The 23046-nt window shown below is 43.6% G+C and overlaps 1 protein-coding gene across 1 annotated transcript in view; it reads left to right on the top strand.

Annotated features, from left to right (window-relative positions):
• Nucleotides 1-1232: 1232 nt before the first annotated feature.
• LOC140192495 (serine/threonine-protein phosphatase 2A 65 kDa regulatory subunit A beta isoform-like) overlaps nucleotides 1233-23046 on the top strand; it is a gene marked incomplete at its 3' end in the record, with an annotated part of 39947 nt that continues 18133 nt past the window's right edge. Inside the window, exons 1-4 of the mRNA XM_072250082.1 lie at nucleotides 1233-1286; nucleotides 8252-8383; nucleotides 19970-20060; nucleotides 20134-20234. Coding sequence (XP_072106183.1) covers nucleotides 1233-1286; nucleotides 8252-8383; nucleotides 19970-20060; nucleotides 20134-20234 — 378 coding nt within the window. The remainder of the gene's footprint in view (nucleotides 1287-8251; nucleotides 8384-19969; nucleotides 20061-20133; nucleotides 20235-23046) is intronic.

Here is a 23046-nt window from a genome sequence, read left to right as displayed (position 1 = left end):
ATGTGTGGCCACTGGGAGATCCTGCTTTCTCTGGCAGACAGAGCGTAGGTGTTTAGCAAAACGATCTCCCAGTCTGCGTCGGGTCTCGCCAATATATAGAAGATCCTCTCTCTAGAGGTGCTGCCTGACCTGCTGCGTTCACCAATAACTTTTCTGTGTGTTGCTTGAAATTCCAGCATCTGCAGATTTCTTCGTGGATGCACTTCATGGTATGTTTTGATAATCAGGTGACAAATAAAACTAATCTTTAAAAGTGAGTGGAAAGCACTGGTAGAGGCAGTTATGTTAGGGACATTTAAGAGACTCTTAGATAGGCACATGGACGCAAGAAAAATGGAGGGCTAGGAGGAAGCGAAGGGTCAGATTGCTCTTGGAGTAGGTTAAAAGGTCAGCACAACATTGTGGGCCAGAGGACCTGTACTATGCTGCATTGTTCCATGTTAATGTACTGTGAGAAGCCAGGGGCTTGTAGCCATGAATACCCATTTGATTTGTTCTGGAGCAACTGAGCAAGTTCTCAATCCAAAATATTGAGCGCCGCTCTTCCTGCACATTTGCTGCCTGACCGCTGAGTTCCTCCAGTGATTTGTTGGCTCCACATTACCGCATCTGAAGTCCTTTTTGTCTCCAGATCTAGTTAAACCTCATACATGGGGTGTGGCATCAAGGGGGCTGACACTACTCCGGCTGCCCACACGCCATCACAGAGCACACAAGCAGACTCTGGAGATGGGCAAAGCCAGCTGCTACTGGGTGTGACCAGAGATCGAAGAGGAGAATCCACAATTGTGTATGTGGGGATCACTGATACCAGTGGGATGGGACACTGAGGAAGAACAATTCATTCACTTGCTGGATTCTCCACGACTTCTCATCAACTTTTTAAAAATATTATTTGCCCACAGGATGTGCGGTAGGCATTTATTGCCCATCCTTAGCTACTCCTGAGCAGTGGCTTGCTGGGCCAATTCAAAGAGCAATTGACAGCTAACATACTACTGAGATTACAGGTGTTTACAGACCTTGCTGAACCAGGTGAACTTGGACATCAATCCAGTGCTTTACAGACACAAATAATGACACTAATTTTTAATATTTGAAATTGCTTTAATGATTCAGATTTAAATTTCCCAGCTGCGATGGTGAGATATGAACTCGTTTTGATGGATTTAAGAGCGCAGTTCTCTAGGAGCAAGTCTAGCAACTTAGCCACTGTGCTACTATATATACTAATGACACCCATTAACAATCAACTGGTTGCAGCCGCCCACAGAGACCTCTTCAAGGTCAGGATATCTGTGGGATGACCCACTTGGTATTGGAAGTTAAGAATGAGTTACCCCTCTGTGGAAAACCCTGTCCAGTGTTTGTCCATACTCCTTGAATGTCCATTTGGCCTGGTAGACTTCTGTCTGAGGGAAACAACTCTTCCCACTAAGATGATGGTAATGCTGCACAACACCTCAGTGCTGAGTTCCTCCAGCACTTTGTGTGTGTTGCTTGAATTTCCAGCATTGCAGACATGTGGTTGGATTATAGCAGCTCAAGAGATGAGCTGGTGACTTGATACCACTGACACTCTCAGTGCAGTACCGAGGGAATGCTGTACGGTCAGAGGTACCATCATTTGCCTGAGATGTTAAACCAAGACCCTTTGTAAACGGATTTAAGATATCTTACAGCATCACTGATTTGGAGAAGGGAAGTTTCTCACAGTGTCCTGGGGCAGATATTTACCCCTCAAACAAGCGGCTGGTATAGCAGTTCGCATAACGCCATTACAGTGCCAGCAACCTGGGTTCAATTGCCACCGCTGTCTATACGGAGTTATAGTTTGTTCACCCTGTGACTGTGCGGGTTTCCTCCGGGTGCTCTGGTTTCCTCGCACTTTGCAAAGACATCTGGGTTAGTAGGTTCATTGGTCACGTGCACACAAGAGATTTTGCAGATGCTGGAAATCCAGAGGGACGCACACAGAATGCTGGAGGAACTCAGCAGGTCAGGCAGCATCTATGCAGAGGAATAAACAGTCCATGTTTCAGGCACAGAGCCTTCTTCAGGGCTGGAGAGGAATGGGGAAGACGCCAGAATAAAAAGTGGGCGGGGGGAGGATAGCTGGAAGGTGATAGGTGAAGCCAGGTGGGTGGGAAAGGTAAATGGCTGGAGAAGGTGGAATTTAATAAGAGAGGAGAGTGGGCCATGGGAGAGAGGGAGGAAGGAGGGGCACCGGGGTAGGGGAGGTGACAGGCAGGTGAGGAGATGAGGCAAGAGGCCAGAATGAGGAATCGAAGCAGAGAGAAGGGAACTGGAAAATAAAATCTGTCATGGCATCGGCTTGAGAACACCTAGACAGAATATGTTGCTCCTCCACCATGAGAGTGGCCTCATTGTGGCAAAAGAGGAGGCCATTATCTGGTATGCCCGAATGGGAATGGGAATGGGTATTTCCTTTAGAAATTAACCTTAGCTCTCTATTTTTCTAAGCTCCATATACCTGCCTAAGAGTCTCTTAAAAGACCCTATCACATATGCCTCCACCACTGTTGCTGGCAGCCCATTCCACGCACTCTGCGTAAAAAACATACCCTTGACTTATCTCTGTGTGGTGCGTGGCCAAGTGGTTAGGGCGTTGGACTAGCGATCTGAAGGTCATGGGTTTGAGCCTCGGCCGAGGCAGCGTGTGTGTCCTTGAGCAAGGCACTTGCACAATGCTCCAGTCTACCCAGCTGAGAATGGGTATCGGCAAAAAAATGCTGGGGGTTAACCTTGCGATAGACTGGCGTCCTATCCGGGGCGGGGGAGTCTCGTACTCTCAGTCGCTCTCTGCCACAAGGCTTGTAACAGACGTTAATCTATCTCCTTCCATATAACCATATAACAATTACAGCACGGAAACAGGCCATCTCGGCCCTTCTAGTCCGTGCCAAACTCATACTCTCACCTAGTCCCAGCAACCTGCATTTAGCCCATAAACCTCCATTCCTTTCCTGTCCATGTATCTATCCAATTTAACCTTAAACAACAACATCGAACCTGCCTCAACCACTTCTGCTGGAAGCTCGTTCCACACAGCTACCACTCTCTGAGTAAAGAAGTTCCCCCTCATGATACCCCTAAACTTTTGCCCTTTAACTCTCAACTCATGTCCTCTTGTTTGAATCTCCCCCGCTCTCAATGGAAAAAGCCTATCCACGTCAACTCTATCAATTCCCCTTACAATTTTAAACACTTCTATCAAGTCCCCCCTCAACCTTCTACGCTCCAAAGAATAAAGACGTAACTTGTTCAACCTTTCTCTGTAACTTAGGAGATGAAACCTCCTCTGTACTCTCTCAATTTTATTGACATCTTTCCTATAATTCGGTGACCAGAACTGTACACAATATTCCAAATTTGGCTTTACCAATGCCTTATACAATTTCAACATTACCTCCCAACTCTTATACTCAATGCTCTGATTAATAAAGGCCAGCATACCAAAAGCTTTCTTCACCATCCTATCCACATGAGATTCCATCTTCAGGGAACAATGCACCATTATTCCTAGATCCCACTGTTCTACAGCATTCTTCAATGCCCCACCATTTACCATGTCTGTCCTATTTTGATTAGTCCTACCAAAATGTAGCACCTCATATTTTTCAGCATTAAACTCCATCTGCCATCTTTCAGCCCACTCTTCTAACTGGCCTAAATCTCTCTGCAGGCTTTGAAAACCACAACGCCACCTATCTTAGTATCATCTGCATACTTACTAATCCAATTTACCACCCCATCATCCAGATCATTAATATATATGACAAACGACACTGGACCCAGTACAGATCCCTGAGAAACACCGTTACACGCCGTCCTCCAATCTGACACACAGTTATCCACCACTACTCTCTGGCGTCTCCCATCTAGCCACTGCAGAATCCATTTGACTACTTCGATATTAATGCCGAACCATTGAACCTTCCTAACTAACCTTCCATGTGGAACCTTGTCAAAGGCTTTACTGAAGTCCGTATAGACAACATCCACCGCTTTACCCTCGTCAACTTTCTTAGTAACCTCTTCAGAAAATTTCAATAAGATTTGTCAAACATGACCTTCCATGCACAAATCCATGTCGACTGTTCCTAATCAGACCCTGTCTATCCAGATAATTATATATACCATCTCTGAGAATACTTTCCATCAATTTACCCACCACTGACATCAAACTCCCAGGCTGATAATTGCCAGGTTTACTCTTAGAACCCTTTTTAAACAATGGAACTACATGAGCCAATCCTCCGGCACCATTCCAAGCACCTTAAAACTCTGCCCTCTCATATTAGCCATTTCAGCCCTGGGAAAAAGCCTCTGACTAGCCACAAGATCAATGCCTCTCATCATCTTATACACCTCTATCAGGTCACCTCTCATTCTCCGCCGCTCCAAGGAGAAAAGACTGAGTTCACTTGGCATGATCCCCAATCCAGGCAACATCCTTGTAAATCTCCTCTGCACCCTTTCCACAGTGTCCACATCCTTCCAATAGTGAGGCGACCAGAACTGAGCAGAGTACTCCAACTGGGGTCTGACCAGGGTCCGATATAGCTGCAACATTACCCCCCCCCCAGGCTCGAAACTCAATCCCACGGTTGATGAAGGTCAATACACTGTATGCTTTCTTAACCACAGAGCCAACCTGCGCAGCAGCTTTGAGTGTCCTATGGACTCGGACCCCAAGATCCCTCTGATCCCCCACACTGCCAAGAGTCTTTTTCTTCATTAATCTTTTCATTGATTTAAAAAAAAGCATAAATACAATCAAGAGGAGAATTCATTCAAATATATGTACCTGTAACAATATACTCCAAGATTAAGTTAGACATTGTCAAAATCATAGATATTGTTAAACTAGTATAAAATATATAATAAAAAATGAAAATAACAATTCCCTTAGCAGATTATGAAGAGAAAGGGAAAAAACATCGGGTCTTAAATGAAAAGGAAAAAAAAACCACTACACTAAAAAAAAACCAAAACAAAAAAAAAGGAATGGCAGTCCATTTTGAAGATATGATGAAAAAAGAAAGAAAGAAAGACTTTCAGATCAAATCTAAAACTTTGAAAAAAAAAGACTGAAAGACTGATAAACAATTAAATGAAACTATTGGATAAAAGGTCACCATATTGCTAAGAGTCTTACCATTCATACTATATTCTGTCATCATATTTGACCGACCAAAATGAACCATCTCTCACTTATCTGCGTTGAACTTCATCTATCACTTCTCAGCCCAGTTTTGCATCCTATCAATGTCCCGCTATCCACACCATCCACAACCCCGCCAACCATTGTGTCGTCAGCAGATTTACTAACCTATCCCTCCACTTCCTCATCCAGGTCAATTTGTGGCCACTGAGAGGTCCTGTTTTCTTCTGCTGGATGGACTGTAGGTGCTCGTCGAAGTGGTCTCCCAGTCTGGGCCAGGTCTCACAGGTAAAATGTCGCCTCACCTGGAAGGATTGTTTGGGCCCCGAATGGTAGTGAGGGAGGAGATCCAGGGGCAGGTGTGGCACTTCTCCTGGTGGCCACCAATTTTAATTCTATTTCCCATTCCCATTCCAACATGTCGGTCCATGGCCTCCTCTACTGCCGCGATGAGGCCACACTCGGGTTGGAGGAACAACTCCTTATTTCGTCTGGGTAGCCTCCAACCTGATGGCATCAACATCAATTTCTCCTGCTTCCGGTAATGACCCCCCCACTTCACCATTCCCCATTCCCATTTTGCTCCCTCACCTTATCTCCTTACCTGCCCATCACCTCCCTCTGGTGCTCTTCCCCCTTCCCTTTCTTCCATGGCCTTCTGTCCTCTCCTGTCAGATTCCGGCTTCTCCAGCACTTTCTCTTTCACCAATTTCTCAGCTCTTTACCTCACCACTCCCCATCTCCTGGTTTCTCCTCTCACCCACAACCTTGTACGTCTTCCCCCGCCTTCTTACTCTGATCTCATCTTTTTTTTTCTAGTCCTGATGAAGCATCTTGGCCCAAAACGACAACTGACTGGTACAAGCTGACAGGAAGGTGACAGTAACTCAAATCACCTCACGTTACAACAGTGGTGTGCAGAAGAGCATCTCTAAACACACATGTCGAACCTTGAAGTGGATGGTGAAGAATACCATTTTCACAATACCAGTAATATTATTGAAAAAAAAATAACGTTGACTTGCAGTCTATGCAGAAGTAAACATCATGGTACTTGCAGCTGCCTAAATTGACATACAGAGGCAGGAAAACGTTTGGGCACCCTTGGTCAAAATTTCTGTTACTGTGAATAGTTAAGTGAGTAGAAGATGAACTGATCTCCAAAAAATCATAACGTTGAAGATGAAACATTCTTTTCAACATATTGAGCAAGATTAGTGTATTATTTTGGTTTTGTACAATTTTAGAGTGAAAAAAAGGAAAGGAGCACCATTGAAAAGTTTAGGCACCCCAAAAGATTTGAGTTCTCAGATAACTTTTACCAAGGTTTCAGACCTTAATTAGCTTGTTAGGGTTATGGCTTGTTCACAGTCATCGTTAGGAAAGGCCAGGTGATGCAAATTACAAAGCTTTATAAATACCCTGACTCCTCAAACCTTGTCCCAACAATCAGCAGCCATGGGCTCCTCTAAGCAGCTGCCTAGCACTCTGAAAATTAAAATAAATGATGCCCACAAAGCAGGAGAAGGCTATAAGATGATACCAAAGCGTTTTCAGATAGCCGTTTCCTCAGTTCATAACGTAATTAAGAAGTGGCAGTTCCAGGAACGGTGGAGGTCAAGTTGAGGTCTGTAAGACCAACAACACTTTCCAAGAGAGCTACTTGTAGGATTGCTAGAAAGGCAAATCAAAACCCCTGTTTGACTGCAAAAGACCTTCAGGAAGATTTAGCAGACTCTGGAGTGGTGGTGCACTGTTCTACTGTGCAGTGACACTGAACAAATATGACCTTCATGGAAGAGTCATCAGAAGAAAACTTTTCCTGCATCCTCACCACAAATTTCAGCATCAGAAGTTTGCAAAGGAATGTCTAAACAAGCCTGATGCAGTTTGGAAACAAGTCAACGATAGAATTGAGTTTTCTTCAGTTGGCGGTTCTCCTAGAAGTGCCAGGATTTGTTTTTCTCAAAGACCGTTTCTATATTTTAAAGATTCTTTGCTTCCTGCAAGGGAGGAGGTGTGAGGTTATTTGACTAACCATTAGTGGTAAGGTAATTTAGATTAGGAATCAATTAAAGCCAATTGTATGGACAACTGTGAACTTTCCCCTTATTTTTTTTGCCTCGGAGAACAATTTAGAGTGATTTCTTTTTTTTAATCCCAACTTGCCCAAAGAGGTGAATATTAATGTACTGGGATCATGAATGTCATTCTGTGTCGTTTTCTTTACTGTGTACATTGGAACAAAAAGTCTGACTCACTTTACATCGCACGCTGTCGGAGCAGTGCTGCCAGGATAATCAAGGACACGACCCACCCAGCCAACAGACTTTTCGTCCCTCTTCGCTCCAGGAGAAGGTTCAGGAGCTTGAAGAATCATACAGACAGATTTTGGAACAGCTTCTTTCCAACTGTGATGAGACTGCTGAACAGATCCTGACCCAGATCTGGGCCGTACCCTCCAAATATTTGGACCTGCCTCTCGGTTTTTTTACACTACCTTACTTCCCATTTTTCTATTTTCTAATTATGATTTAAAATTCAAATTTTTAATATTTACTATTTTTAATATCTTTAATATTTAATATTTGTAATCAGGGAGTGTGAAGCGCAAAATCAAATATCGCTGTGATGATTGTACGTTCTAGTACCAATTGTTTGGCGACAATGAGGTATAAAGGTAAACTTGAGGGCAGGGTGAAAGTTGGAGGCAAAGTTAACGAAGTCAACGAGCTTAGCATGCATGCAGGAAGCAGTGCCAATGCAGCGAGCTCAGCATTAATTAGCTTGTTTATTTCAGCCCTTTTAAAAAAATGTGCTGGGTGTGTCCTGGCTACCGCTGCACCACTGCATGCTTCGCGGATCGGTATCGGTCCGCGGCCCGGAGGTTGGGGACCACTGCTCTACATATATTATTTCTACTTTATATAGGCTGTTGTGGTCACGCTGATATGCAACGAGTGAAAGCAACACACTGAGTCGAGCATGGTCTGGTTGAACTGTTTACTGTTTCAAACTGCGCACGCTTAAGTGCCTGCTCCCAGCATCCCCCGCTCTTCGCAGGGCGGAAGTGACGTCGGCTTTCAGGCCGAGGTCTGCCCCGCGCTCAGAGCCCTCTCGGTTGCCGCTGGCTGCAGACTCGCCCAAGACTGCTGGAGCCGGTTCGCTTCCCGTGTGGGCGAGCTGCCACACTGTGTATTTATCATATCATTCCTGCTTTTACTATATGTTAGTGTTATTTTAGGTTTATATGTTATTTGGTATGATTTGGTAGGTTATTTTTAGATCAATTTGGTTGAGGGGGTGTTTCTTGTATGGTTCTTTCAAGGGTAACATGTTTGAGATGAACATTAAACTTTGAGAGTTTGTGCCAATAGGTTGGAGCAGTTTAGTGAAATATATGGAAGGATATAATGGGACACTTTGAAAGGGCAGGGAGGGGGCAATCCAGTGGACGGATGTGCAGACTTTAAGTTGCTGGATGTTAAACTTTTGCAAACTTCCTGACCATCTAATCTTTATTTTATCAAATCAGAAAATACTAACAGCTCAGGAACTAATCTATTGCCATTCACTTGCCCTTGTGCAGTCTGCTTCCTCAGAAGTGAGTGTACTTGCATCAAACGAAGCTGATAGGAAGAATAACTCCAGCCCTGGTTTACAGTCATGCCAAGGATCCTGCAGCTCGTCTGACGAATCTGTATCTGTGACACAATCAGGTATGAAGTTTCCAACAGCTATGTGTGAGCTTTTCAGTATTTATACTCGGTAGGTACTCACAGAATTCCATGTAAGCACAGCTAACATTACAGCTCAGTACTGATGGGACAGTCTCAGTAAATCTAGTTGCTAATGAAGGGTTGCAATTGTCCATATCAGCAGAATTGTATTCAGCTGCAAACTGTAATCTTGAGGCCTGGTCTATCACTCCTTTTGACCATTACTATCAAGCTAGGGACCAATGCCAGTTCAGTGGCGAGTATAGAAAGAAGTTTTACAAGTTGCATTGGGTGGATCTGAACTGAATAGAGCTGCTACACAGAACCATCAGCTTGTTAAATGGCAAAAGCAGCATGCAGTAAACAGATGCATCACACACAATGCTGGAGGAACTCAGCAGGCCAGACAGCATTAACGGAAAAGAGTAAGCAATCGATGTTTCAGGCCGAAAACCTTCACGACTGGAATGGAAGGAAGAAGGAGTCAGAAAAAGAAGGTAGGAGGAAGGGAAGGAAGAGATACAAGCTGGCAGGTGATAGGTGATACTGGGAGAGGTGGAGGGGTTAAAGTAAAGAGCTGGGAAGTTGATTGGTGAAAGGGGTAAAGGGTTGGAGTAGGGGGTATTTGATAGAGGACAGAGGACCATTGAAGAAGGGAAGGAGGAGGAGCACCAGTGGGAGGTGATGGGCAGGTAAGGAGATGAGGTGCGGGAGGGAAATGAATGGAGAGGAGGAGGGGCAGTTACTGGAAATTTGAGAAATCGAAGTTTGAGAAATCAATGTTTGTGCCATCAGGTTGGAGATGACCCAGACAAAAAATAAGCTGTTGCCCCTCCAACTTGAGGGTGGCCTCACAGTGACAGGAGACCATGGACTGACATATTGGAATGGGAAGTAGAGTTGGAATGGCTGGCCACCGGAAAATCCCGCTTCTTGTGGCAGATGGAGCGAAGCTGCTTGACAAAAGTCTCCCAATCTGGTCTGATCAATATATAGGAGGCAGCACCAGATACAATGTGATCCCAACAGACGCATGGGTGAAGTGTCACCTGGCGTGGAAGGGCTGTTTGAGGCCCTGAATGGTAGTGAGGAAGGAGGTGTAGGGGAAGGTGTGGCCCTTGTTCCAGTTGCAAGGATAAGTGCCAGGAGGGAGATCAGTGGGGAGGGATGAGTGGACAAGGGAGTCGTGTAGGGAGTGATTCCTACGGAAAGATGTGCTTGGTGGTGGGTTCCCTTTGGAGATAGCAGAAGTTACAGAGGGTTACGTGCGGGATGCAGAGGCTTGTGTGGTGATAGGTGAGGACAAGAGGAACCCTATCCCTCGTGTGGCGGCAGGTGGAAGGGTTGAGGGTGATTTGTGCAATGTGGTTAAGGGCTGCGTTGATAGTGGAGGAAAGGAAGCCCTTTTCTTTGAAGAAGGAGGCTATCTCAGTTGTTCTGGAATGAAAAGCTTCATTGTGGGAGCAGATGCAGTGGAGATGGAGGAACTGACGCTAGGGAATGGCAATTTTGCAAGTGATAGGGTGGGAAGACGTTTTGTCCAGAGAGCTGTGAGAGTCAGTGGGTTTGTAAAGAGTATCAGTAGATAAACTGTCTCCAAAGATGGAGACAGAGATCGAGAAAGGGGAGAGAGGTGTCAGAAACGGGCCAGTTGAGGGCAGTGTGGAAATTGGAGAAAGTTGAGGAAAATGATGAGCTCAGCATGGGTGCTGGAAGCAGGACCAATGCAGTTATCTTTGTAGCGTAGGAAGAGTTGTGGAGTGATGCCTGTTTAGGTTCGAAACATGGACTGTTCCACGACTGTTAACTCTTTTCCGTAGCTGTTGCCTGGCCTGCTGAGTTCCTTCAGCATTTTCTGGGTATTACTTTGGATTTCCTACATCTGCAGATTTTCTCATCTTCAATGAAGAGTTCAGCAGTTCCCCAACCAATGGATCTGATCAAAGTTCTGCCACCCTGGTTCACACAGTCGTGATGGTGATAGGTTAGCTAACATGAGGACACTTCTCCAGTAAAGATCCCCACCTTCAATTAAACCAGAGCCTGGAATAAACTTTGTGAAACTATATTCAACTGGAAGAACTGAGTGAATGATGCATCTGTGCTTCCTCCCAAAGTCCTCACTGTTATAATGGTAGTTTTCAGCCAAATCAAAGAATGAGCGAGTAGCAGGAACAGCAATAATAATGAAAATGGGTAACCTCCGATGTGTCGTGCTCAAAGTTGCACTTCAGAACTAAATGCCTAGCATGCCAAGCATATCCAGTACAGGTCTGACAGGGTGTGGGATTAAATAGCCCGAATCAAATTGAACTCTGGAAATCAACATGAAAACTCACTGGCAAGATTTGTACCACACAAAGGAAAAGGTTTAAAAGCAGTGGTCAGTGAGTTCTAACTTTGGTTAGTGAAATGCTGCGTGTAATCTATTTTGCAGCAAGTGTTTCTCTGCCTATTGATGCAATGCTCACCATTAACTTTGATTTTTTTAAAAATCCAATTTTATATTTAAATTGTTTCCTGATGTTTCCCTGCTTGTGATCTCAATGAGTCCACAACTGTATTTGCTGTTGAGAGTGTGAGCCACGTCTCCAACGAGGCCGTGACTCTGGCCGGTCGGTGTCCGACGAGGTTGGGGCTTTATGTGCGTAATTGGTATTTTGGGGGATATCAGTATTTCTTTCCTTCCCTGTTTGCCCTTCATCTGTCGGCTTACTGGGCCAATTAAGAAGGTATTTAAGAGTCTATGGCTTTGCTCAGCTGTGTGTTAGTAGTATTCTGAGCTTTAAGAGTGCATTTAGTGCGTTATGGATCTGATTGCACTGTACAGTGACAGCTTTTGATTATATTTACGGGAGAATGGTACCAGGAGGACAGTGTCAAAATCAAAATGCATTTCCTGCCACTGGAGATCTCAGGACATGTGTGATAAACAAAACAAAATGGTATGTGAGAGTTTCCATTTAATTCTTGCAGCTATTTCTGCATTGAATCAGGTGGATTTTAATTGGAAATTTAAGCTTCAAGTAGCAATAAATGAATAGAAACTAAGTAAAATTGTTAGTTGATTTCACCCTGCTGAGATATGTATTTTGAATGATAAATAATTGGTTGAATTGGAAGCTACTACTATTACAACTTTGATTTGATTGCATCCCTAACAAAGAAAGTATCTGAGCAGAGTGATATCGAGGGGAGGATTCATGCACTGAAAGATGATCTGAGGAAACATAAATCTGTTGTAAACAAATTGAAGAAAGAGCAGAAGCTTCGGAAGGAGAGATTGAAGGCACAGGAGGCCAGTCTCATTAAAGAGCTAAGGGTAAGATTATCGTCGTACCTTCTCACCTTGACTGCCCTGCCAATTTTTGATTAGGGCAATAAGAAACTTGTAAGTATATACTACTCCAAACTCAATTTGCTATCCACAATATTCATTGTTTAATTTGGAAAATTGTTGAGGAAATTAAGTAACACATAACAGTTGCTGGTGAACGTTTATGTGTGTTGCTTGAAATTCCAGCATGTGCAGATTTCCTGGTGTTTGAGGAAATTAAGTATATGATTATTCAAGGGACTTGATCTACCTTTATTCTTTTTGTTTCTGTTCCATTGCTGGAAAATCCTTTATATCACCCTCAACTCATTCTTATGGCTCTTTGAATTGCTATATTGCTTCTGACTTCCAAAAGTCTTTGAAAAGTATGCAGCATTCAATAGTGCGTTCGGTTGTCTCTCCCCAATCGCTGCTATTCTCCTGCTTTGTATCTGCTATGTTAAAGCAGCAGGAGGCAATGCTTTCTGAAAGTTTGGAGAAATCTGGATTGTTGCAGTCTTTACAATTTATTTTTTACAGCATTTAGCCAAATTGATTTGCCATCCTCTGAATATTTTCAGTTGTCAGCCTTGATTAATTTACCAACTAAAATTGGATTTATTAAGTTGAAAATGCTTTTGCTGATTTGTTGAGTTTGCAGCCACTGTCTTCGTATGCCGATGGAAAGCTGTTTCCAATATTCTGAGACATATGTGAATTTTGGACTGTACTTCATATTGGTTTCCTTCAGGTTTTTGGTGTTTTCTTAATTGTGGCTGGTTGGTGGGTGGGTGAGCTGTAAATATTTTGTGTGTAAGGTGGGGTTGGGGGTTTCGATGTTACTGTGACTGGTCTGTTTTGCAGGCGAGGGGGTCGGGGATTGTTATTGTAATTTTTTTTCCTGTGGGGGAGCAGTGTGGATTTAATGCCATTGTCTCTGATTTTTCTGCAAGTGAGCAGGTCAGGGATTGTTACTGTTGCTGTTTTTCTCTGTGAGTCAGGGGATTGCAGATTGTTATTGTTGCTGTTTTTTTTATGTGAGTCAGGGAGTCGGGGATTGTTAATGTTTCTTTTCTTTTTCGTACTGATGGTGGGGAGAGTTGGTGTCTTTTCTTTCATCAACTCTCATGTCTTTCTGTATTTCAGGACTATCTGGAGAAGACAAGTATCAGAGTTGTACGTGCATACTTTGACAATAAAATGAACCTTTGAACATTTCACCGTTTTCTTTCTCTTGTATTACCAGTCCTGTGATGAATCGATTAAAAGGACTCCAGCAAAACTAAGCAAAGTGTCCAGTTCCACCAAACCACAAATCAAAACCCCTTCCTCCATTGCTGCTGAGAAGCCCAAGGCTGAACCACTTTCTCTACAAAGGTAATGTCACTGGGCAATACAGCCTTAGTTGGAAAAGGACTTCTCAGAATATTGGTAGTATCACTGTTTTATAAGTTAAACATAATGGGATGCCTTCTCCCCTATTGAAAGTACTTTTTTAAAATTAGGTTGCACGTGACTGTTGTTCATTTATTTAGCAGACTTCTTTAAAGAGTAGTACAGTATTTTCTACTGAGGAGGTGAAGCATGAAACAATGACAGTGACTTTTGAAATATTATTTCAGTAATTTTGTTTCTCTCTTTTTAGACACTGCTTCACCTGCTGAATATTTTGTCATTCTCTTTACATTTCCAGCATCTGTGATATTTTGATTTCTGCTTTCAAAAAGTTTACCTAAATTTCTAGCAGGTTTTCTTTCAATAGCTGATTGTTCCATCCAGTGACATAATTCATTCTATTCTGCAGTTTAATGATAATCTATGATATTTGCTGTGCTTCTGAGACTCTGGGATTTGGCTCAGAAATGTTGTGAGTAGCTTGCTGTAACACGCACGGAATCAGGCAGAATTTGTGAAAAGAGAAGCAGTCTACAATGTCGATCTGTGATCCTGTGTCACTGCAAAATTCCAAAGACAATATGATATTTATCTGCCAAGCTCTTAAGCTCAAAATTAGTTTTCTGCTTTTTGTTTTCAGGACTGAATCTGCAAAGAGCTGGAAAGGGTGAAGGATCTAATGTGTCATTGAGTTGCATTGTTAAAAAGGGTACGTCTGCATCTCAAAATGTTCTCTCTGTAAACACCTGAGATGACACATTCCAAAAACACTTGATAACAGGAAGTCTTTTAAGTTGAAAGTTTACAAGTATAAACACTTTCAAAAATTAGTTGAACAACTAAATTGCGTTTCTGAAAATAAAACCTACCTGCTTATTTCCTCAGCCAATCTCACAGAACCATAAAAATGAATATGATGGGAATTGTATCTGTGATGGTCGAGAAAAGAGCTACCCGTTCTAATTCTACGTCCTACCTCAGGCTCTGTAGCCCAGTTGATCACAGCGCTTCAGATATTCATTTACTTTTTATATATGAGGGGAATTTACGCCTTGGAAGTATTTCAGATCCCTCTACCATCCTCTGAGTGAAAATACTTTTAATACTACTAGCAGTTTCTATGCTCCTCAGTTTTATTTTTAATCCCCGTTTGGGAAATAAGCCCTTCTCATTTCTGCCATTTAATCCTCCCAATTTTATACATCTCAAGACTAGAAAACAACCCAAACTTATCCAATCTTTCCTCCATAGCTACAGTTTTCCAGGCTTAACAATATCTCTTGTAAGACCGACCTGGAGTCCCACAATCCAGGCTATTCACATGGTTCGGTATTGAAGGATTACTCTACCAATAGAGATGCAATGGTATTCGGAAGCCTGTCTGGTTTTATCAATGTAACAAATAATGTTGTCCTAATTTTAAAATGTAGGAAGTATTCTTCCTCGAGTTCTTGCCAATGTTTTTCTGGCAACTGACACTTAGAACATTATCTGGTCTGTAATCTCTCCATCACTTCAATCACTTTCAGTTACTTGGCCCAGATCACTTTATTTTCACTATGGGTTTAGTGTTTATACATTTTCATCCCCTTCCAGGAAGTCCTTAAAGTTCTGCTTCTTTCTAGACAACAGACCTCATCAGTTCCCCTTCATCACCATCTTTCCTCACCTGGTAGAACTAGTTCTTACTCTCAAGTTTGACTTAGGTTTCTCCCACTTTCTCCAAACTAAAGGTGTAGCCTCGGACAGTTGCATGGGCCCCAATTAAACATGCCTTTTCAGCAGTTATATGGGACAATCCATGTTTCAAGCCTTCACTAGTAACGCCTTGGCTTCCTGCATATGGCGTGCACGCAGTAGCTTCATTTCGGGTACAGTGAACCAGATGCCCGATATGTTAACTCCACCTGCTCTCCTTGCTGATCTCCAGGGTCCCAAGCTTAAACCTCTCAGGCTGGGGATTGCTCTGCAGGTGATAGGGCATGGTCCTCAATTTCTCAACTCCCAGCATGCCCAGTAACTCGTAGATGAGTCTACTCTCGAAGTCCCATCCCTGGTCGCTATGTATCCGCCTGGGGAAGGCCATAATGCATGAAATACTTCTCCCATAACACTTTTGCCACCATAGTCGCCTTCTGGTCCTTGGGAGGAAAAGCCTGAGCATATCCAGTGTAGTGGTCCGTGATGACTAAGACATTGGCCGTGTTGCTGGCATCGGGTTCTATAGACAGGAAATCCATACACACCAGGTCCAGGAGCCCTGCACTCTGCAGGTATGACAAAGGAGCTGCCTGCACAGGCAGTGTCTTCCAGCGTATGCAGCAAATGCACGATTTGCAATACTCTTCAACCTCCAACTTCATTCAGGGCAAGAAAAACCATAGGTCTTTTCCACCCGCAAATGTCCAGAATCATCATGAAGTGACCTCAACGCAATGCTCCGATACTTCTCAGGCAGAACCAGCTGGCAACGCCGAGGTCGGTCCGGGGCTGACATGGCCGGTATAAAATTTGGTTCTTTAACTTCAAACGAGGCTATTCTCTCAGTAATGGAGGTACTGAAGCTGGTTTTGTCTTCTCCGCCTGCGCCATATCCCCCTTTCCAAATACATACCAGATAGTGCCAGTGCCCGGATCACCTCACTGAGCAGCTGCCACTCCTCCAGAGCTCAATTCCGGCAGCTGCTTGCTCTTCAGAGCAGTCAGGTTACAGTAAACTGGAGGTAGGGTGTCATCAGAAGCCCCCAAATGATCCACTGCTCGATCCGCCCTTTCCTTTTCCTCGGCCTTCACGGTGATGGCAAACTGACACATGGCCTTCACCCCAGGGGCAGGAACACTCTCCCACTCCTCGTCCATGTCCAGTCCCTCATGCACCCGTCGGGACAAAGCATCTGCATCAATGTTCCGGCTCCCCAGCCGGTACTTCAGGCTGAAATCATATACCGACAAGGCCGCCAACCATCTGTGGCATCCAGTTTCGCCAAGGTCAGGATGTAAGTGAGGGGATTGTTGTCCGTCCTCACCTCAAACTTGGCTCCAGAGAGACAGTCACTCAGCTTATCCACCGCTGCCCATTTCAACGCCACAAATTCCAACTTGTGGGTGGGAGAGTTTCTCTCAGAGGGCAACAAGCTCCAGCTGATGAACACCACAGGCCTCAACCCGGTGCCCTGATCCTGATACAACATACGGTAGTCGGGGCTCTGCAAAAGCCAGCACCGGTGTCTGGGTCAGCAACTCTTTCAGCGACTGAAAAGCCTCCTCGCATTTTGCATCTGTTGAAAGGGCTCCGATGGGTTTAGATATTCTCCAACCTCCCGTCCCCTTTTCCCTTTCCCTTTCTTCCCCAAGGGAGGGTAACCACACTGAAGCTGGTTCAAGGGGTGACTCACTTTGGCATAGCCCTTCACGGATCTCCGATACCAACCACAGAACCCCAAGAATGAGCGCAGAGTAATCACAGACTGGGGCCTCGGCCACGTGGTCCCCAATTCTATCTAGCTATTAAGTGATTACACTTTATATCTCTTATTTTGTTGTGTGGTTAGTAGAGAAACCAAATATAAAAGACAAAGATGCCACTCTTGTTAAAGTTAACAGTTTGTGCACAAAAATCGTTGGAGCTCACGCCTCCGGTGTTCCTCCTCAATGACCTCCGCCGAAACGTTGCCAACCGCTGGACCCTCGAATTCCCGTAGACTCCATTCGGTGATCACCGAGCACTTCCCACACTCGTTCTACCTCCTCACTCGCCTCGACCGAAAAACCGCAAAAGCTCGGTTCCCAGACAAACAAGATAGAATAATGTGTCTCTCATTTGGTTAGTTCCCTGTTATCTGTAGTTAAAACCCAAATATCGCAGCTACAGACAAACTATTACATCAGCAGTTAGCATTACAGAGATGCCATTTCATTAGCCTTAGCAGTTAACATTACCAAGAACCCTACATGTGTTAGTCGGTATGTGTTCTAAGACTGGGGCTCTCAGTACATGTGTGATAAGCAAAACAAAATGGTATGTGAGAGTTTCCATTTAATTCTGGCAGATATTACTGCATTGAATCAGATGGATTTTAATTGGAAACTTAAGCTTCAGATAGCAATAAATGAATAGAAACTAAATAAAATTGTTAGTTGATTTCTCCCTGCTGAGGTGTATATCTTGAATGATAAATAATTGGTTGAATTGGAAGCTACTACCTATTATAACTTTGATTTGATTGCATCCCTAACAGAGACAGCATCTGACAAGAGATCTATTGTAGACAATTTGAAGGAAGTACATGAAAAGTATCAGAAGGAGAGATTGAAGGCACAGGAGGCCAGACTCATTAAAAAACTAGAGGTAAGATTATTGTTATACCTTCTTACCTTGACTGTCCTGCCAGTCTTTGATTAGGGAAATAAGAAAGTTCTATGTATATACTACTCCAAAATCAATTTGCTATCCACAATATTTATTGTTTAATTTGGAAAATTGTTGAAGAAATTAAGTATATGGTTATTCAAAGGACTTGATCTAGCTTTATTCGTTTTGTTTCTGTTCCATTGCTGGAAGATCCTTCATACCACCCTCAACTTATTCTTAAGGCCCTTTGCATTGCTATATTGCTTCTGACGTTCACAAGTCTTTGAAAAGTATGTAGCATTCAATAGTGCATTAGGTTGTCTCTCCCCAGTTATAAAAGACAAAGGTGCCGCTCTTATTAAAGTTATCAATTTGTGCACAAAAATTGTTGGAGCTCATGCATCTGGGGTTCTCCCATAAACGACCTCCGCAGAACCGCCGGCAACCTCCGGACCCTCGAATTCCCGTATATGCCGTCCTGTGACCACCGAGCGCTCCCCACACTTGTCCTTCCTCTTCGCTCGCCTCACCTGAAAGCCTGTGTACCAACTCAGTTTCCAAACATACAAGATAGAAGAACATGTCTCCCATTGGTTAGTTCCCCATTATCTGTAGTTATAACCCAAACATCACAGCTACAGAGAAACCATTACATCAGCAGTTAGCATTACAGGGAAGATATTACATTAGCCTTAGCAGTTAACATTACAGAGAAGCCACTTTAATAGCCTTAGCAGTTAACATTACTGTGAACCATACATACATACTATTCATTATAAATTGCACATTTAGACGGAGATGCAACATAAAGATTTTTACTCGTGTGTATGAAGGATGTTGGTAATAAAGTCAATTCAATCGAGCTCGCATCCACCACTTGTGCTGGCAGCTCATTCCACACGCTCACCACCTTCTGAGTGAAGAAATTCCCCCTCATGTTCCCCTTAAACCTCTCACCTTTCACCCTTAAACCATGGCCTCTGGTTGTAGTCCCACCCAACCTCAGTGGAAAAAGTCTGCTTGCATTTACCCTAGATCCCTCATACCTCTGTCAAATCTCCTCTCAATCTTCTATGTATCAAGGAATAAGGGCCTAACCTATTCAATCTTCCCTCATAACTCAGGTCCTCCAGTCCTGGCACCATCCTTATAAATCTCCTCTGTACTCTTTCAACTTTACTGACATCTTTCCTGTGGGTCGGCAGCTGAAACTGCACACGACACTCCAAATTAGGTCTTACTACTGTCTTATAGAAATTCAACATAACATCCAAACTTACCTTGATTTACGAAGGCCAAGGTGCCAGAAGCTTTCTTCATGACCATATCTACCCATGGCACCACGTTCAGTGAATTATGGTCCTGTATTCATGGAAATGGGTGACCAAAGCAGAGGCTTGGCACCTGTAGAAGGAGAAACCTTTTACTGACTGGGCTCAGGACTTGTGCTGATGAGAATAATGTTGTGCGGTGCCCAGTGGAGTGGCCAGTGTTATTACTCAACCTCATCAACTGTACTAATGAATTATGCCTGTACTATATAGCCTACTGTATAACATGGGACTATTTTATGTCGTAGTAACGCGTTATTGAGCATGCGCTATTAGGCGCGTATTGATCTGTATATCTGTGTTCAGTTCGGGTTCCGTCAGTGAGAAAAACCCTGTTAACTTGGCTCCAGTCTCCAGCATTTTTATTTATCGTTTTATTGTGTAACCCGGCCACATACACAACAATGCCCAAGCAAGAAATGGATTGAATCGCTAAATCGTGAGATCCAATCTTTCTGTCACAACAATAACCTCACTCTGCTCTGGAAATAATGGTTTCTGCTATGGGTTTCTGTTCTGTTCGCCATTACCTGCATTTAATTGTTACAACAATTGTTACAGTGGTGTATTTTTGATTGCAGCATAGTTTAAGCAAAATATCTTTTTTTTTCCAGAATTCTGTTCAGGGTTGGATGGCATTGATCAATTTCATTTCTTTCCTTTCCCCAGTTACGGTTGAACAACATAAAGCAACTGTCCACAACTGCCTTGGCCTTGGGGGTAGAGCGTACCCGGAATGAGCTGCTCCCACTTCTGACTGGTAGGTACAAAGCTGCGTGTGGTTGGGCTGCCTCTCAGAGTCGCCTTGCCACTGATTTCTCGTCTCGATGCAGACACCATTTTCGATGAAGACGAGGCACTGCTGGCATTAGCAGAGCAACTAGGGAGCTTCACGGTGCTCGTTGGCGGACCGGAGTATGTTCACTGTTTGCTGGTAAGAGCGGACGTACATTTACAAAGCACTGCACAAGACGGACACGCGGTTAATGCCATTGAAGTGGTATTACTGTCTTAATAAAGGTTAATTTCCAGAAGATGATTCTCAAAGCAGCAGGGTACCACAGGCAATGATAAAGTAAATGACTTAATAATGAGTCATAGAAAAGTTCAGCACATGTTCCCCTTAAACATTTCACCTTTCACCCTTAACCCATGACCTCTAGCTGCAGTCTCATCCAACCTCAGTGGACAATGACTGCTTGCATTTACCCTATCTAAACCCCTCATAATCTTGTCTCCTTCTGTCATATCTCTTTGCAATCTTCTATGTTCCAAGTTAAAGAAGTCCTAACATATTCAATCTTTCCCTGTAACTCAGGTCCTGTAGACCCGGCAATGTCCCTGTAATCTTTCTTTGTTATGATGGGTTGCTTGAATGAGGGGTAAATGGACACATACAGAACCCTCTCTGCTTTTATTGTTTGCAATAAAATCTTTGAGGCAGATGAGGCTTTGTGCCACCCCAACATATTTGTAAGCAGGAGAAAGTCTGCAGATGCTGGAAATCCAAAGCAACTCTCACAAAACGCTGGAGGAACTCAGCAGCTCAGGCAGCGTCTGTGGAAAAGAGTAAGCGGTCGATGTTTCTGGCCGAGACCCTTCTTCAGGACCTGGTTGAAATATTGGAGGGGTGTTTCATTGAGAATTGCTGCAGTGAAGTGTAGTTACTCTACCCCTGATCCAGGTTCACCCGCGCAGCCTGTTGGAAAATGTACATGGACTGATACCGTCCCCCAAACACTGAAACCTCTGCTCTGTATTGACCAAATGTACGTTCAACATGAGCCCAACTGGGGGAAACAAAACACAGATTTTAATGCCCAGATGCAATGGGCCTACGCATTAAATATTTATTTAAAATAACATAATTGTATTGGTTTTAAATACCCGCAATGGGGAACAAGATTCTGAAATTAAATAACGAGGGCCTCAGGCTATTACAGGGCATAGTTCAAATTAAAATGATTTTCAGTGATCAGTTCATCATAGGACAATTCGGAATTAAAATAACGAACTCAATTTATGAAACTACCAAAGCAGCTCGATCAATGAGGTCTAACCAGGATGCTGCCTGCTTTAGAGGAAGTGCTGCAACTTTATCAGACTCTGGGTAGGCCACGTCTGGAGTATTGCATGCAGTTCTGATTGTCCCACTATAGGAAAGATGTTGGGGCTTTGGAGTCGATGCAGAAGAGGTTCGCCAGAATGTTGCCTGGTTTAGAGGACATGCGATCATGAGAGCTGGATAAACTTATGTTGTTTTCTCTGAAGCGCTGGAGGCCGAGGGGAGATCTGATAGAGGTTTGTAAGACTATGAGAAGCATGTGCATGGATAAAGTAGAGAAGAGTATCTGTTTCCCTGGATTTAAATGTCTAATACCAGAGGTATGCATTGAAGGTGAGAGTGGGTAGGTAGGTTCAAGGGGGATGTGAGGGGTAAGTTTTTTTACCATCAGAGTGGTGGATGCCTGGAATACATTGACTGGTATGATGGTAGAGGCTTTTCAGAGACTTTTGGATAGGCACATGGGTATGAGAAAGATGGAGGGAGATGGACATTGTGTAGGTAGGAGGGATCAGTTCTTGGTGGTTTCTGTTTTCTTTTTAGCTGGTTCAGCACAACATTGTGGGCCGAATGGCCTGTTTCTGTACTGTACTGTTCCATGTTTTACTTTATTGTTTGCAGTTGTTCCAAATTAGACATTCCAGCGTCAGTATGTTGCATATACAGTGTGTACGTTCTTTTTGTATTGATACTCCTTTCAAAACTGTTTTCTTTTTGTGTAAAATTACCTGCGAGTACAGGCAGAGAATTCTTAAAGCATTTACGTAAGGAATCCAATTCGCTCATGTGTGGATGGAGGCTGTATATAAAATATCACAAACTCTTAGCAGTGTTTCTTGAAGAACGCTGAGATGGCGTGGCTTTGTATTACAGAAAATAGCAATTCAGAAACGTTTTCTCGGAGCCCCTGTGATGCCTGCAATTCTAAACTGAAACGTGGGCACAGTTGTTGTTTGAATAGTTCTATTAAGATATAGGTGCAGAGTTAGGCTATTTGGCCCATCGATCCATTTTCCCCTCTCAGCCCCAATCTCCTGCCTTCTCCCTGTATCCTTTCATGCTGCGATTAATCAAGAGTCTTATCAATTTGTCTTTCAATCATGGCTGATCTTTTTTCCCCTCCTCTGCCCCACTCCCCAGTCTTCTCCCAGTAACCTTTGATGCCATGAACCTATCAAGAACCTATCAATCTCTGCCTTAAATATACCCAATGACTTGATCTCCACAGCCACCTGTGGCACAGAATTCCACATATTCACCACCCTCTGGCTGAAGAAATTCCTCATCATTTTCATTCTAAAAGCATATCCCTCTATTCTGGGGCTGCGTCCTCTAGCCTTAGACTCCCCTGCCATAGGAAACATCCTCTCCACATCCACTCTATTCAGACCTTCCAACATTTGATAGGTTTCAATGAGGTCTCTTCTCATTCTTCTGAACTCCAGCGAGTACAGGCCCAGAGCCATCAAACGCTCCTCACGTGACAAGCCTTCCATTCCCAGTATTATTTTTGTGAATCTCCTTTAAACTCTGCACAATGTCAGCACCTCCTTTCTGAGATGAGGGGCCCAAATCTCCTCATAATACTCTAAATGATGCCTCACCAATACATTATAAAACCTTAACATTACATCCCTGCTTTTATATTCTAGTCCTCTGGAAATGACTGCTAACATTGCAT

This window comes from Mobula birostris, unplaced genomic scaffold (genome assembly GCF_030028105.1).
Source record: "Mobula birostris isolate sMobBir1 unplaced genomic scaffold, sMobBir1.hap1 scaffold_1525, whole genome shotgun sequence".
Lineage (NCBI taxonomy): Eukaryota > Metazoa > Chordata > Chondrichthyes > Myliobatiformes > Myliobatidae > Mobula > Mobula birostris.
This window is presented reverse-complemented; position numbering and strand designations above follow the sequence as displayed.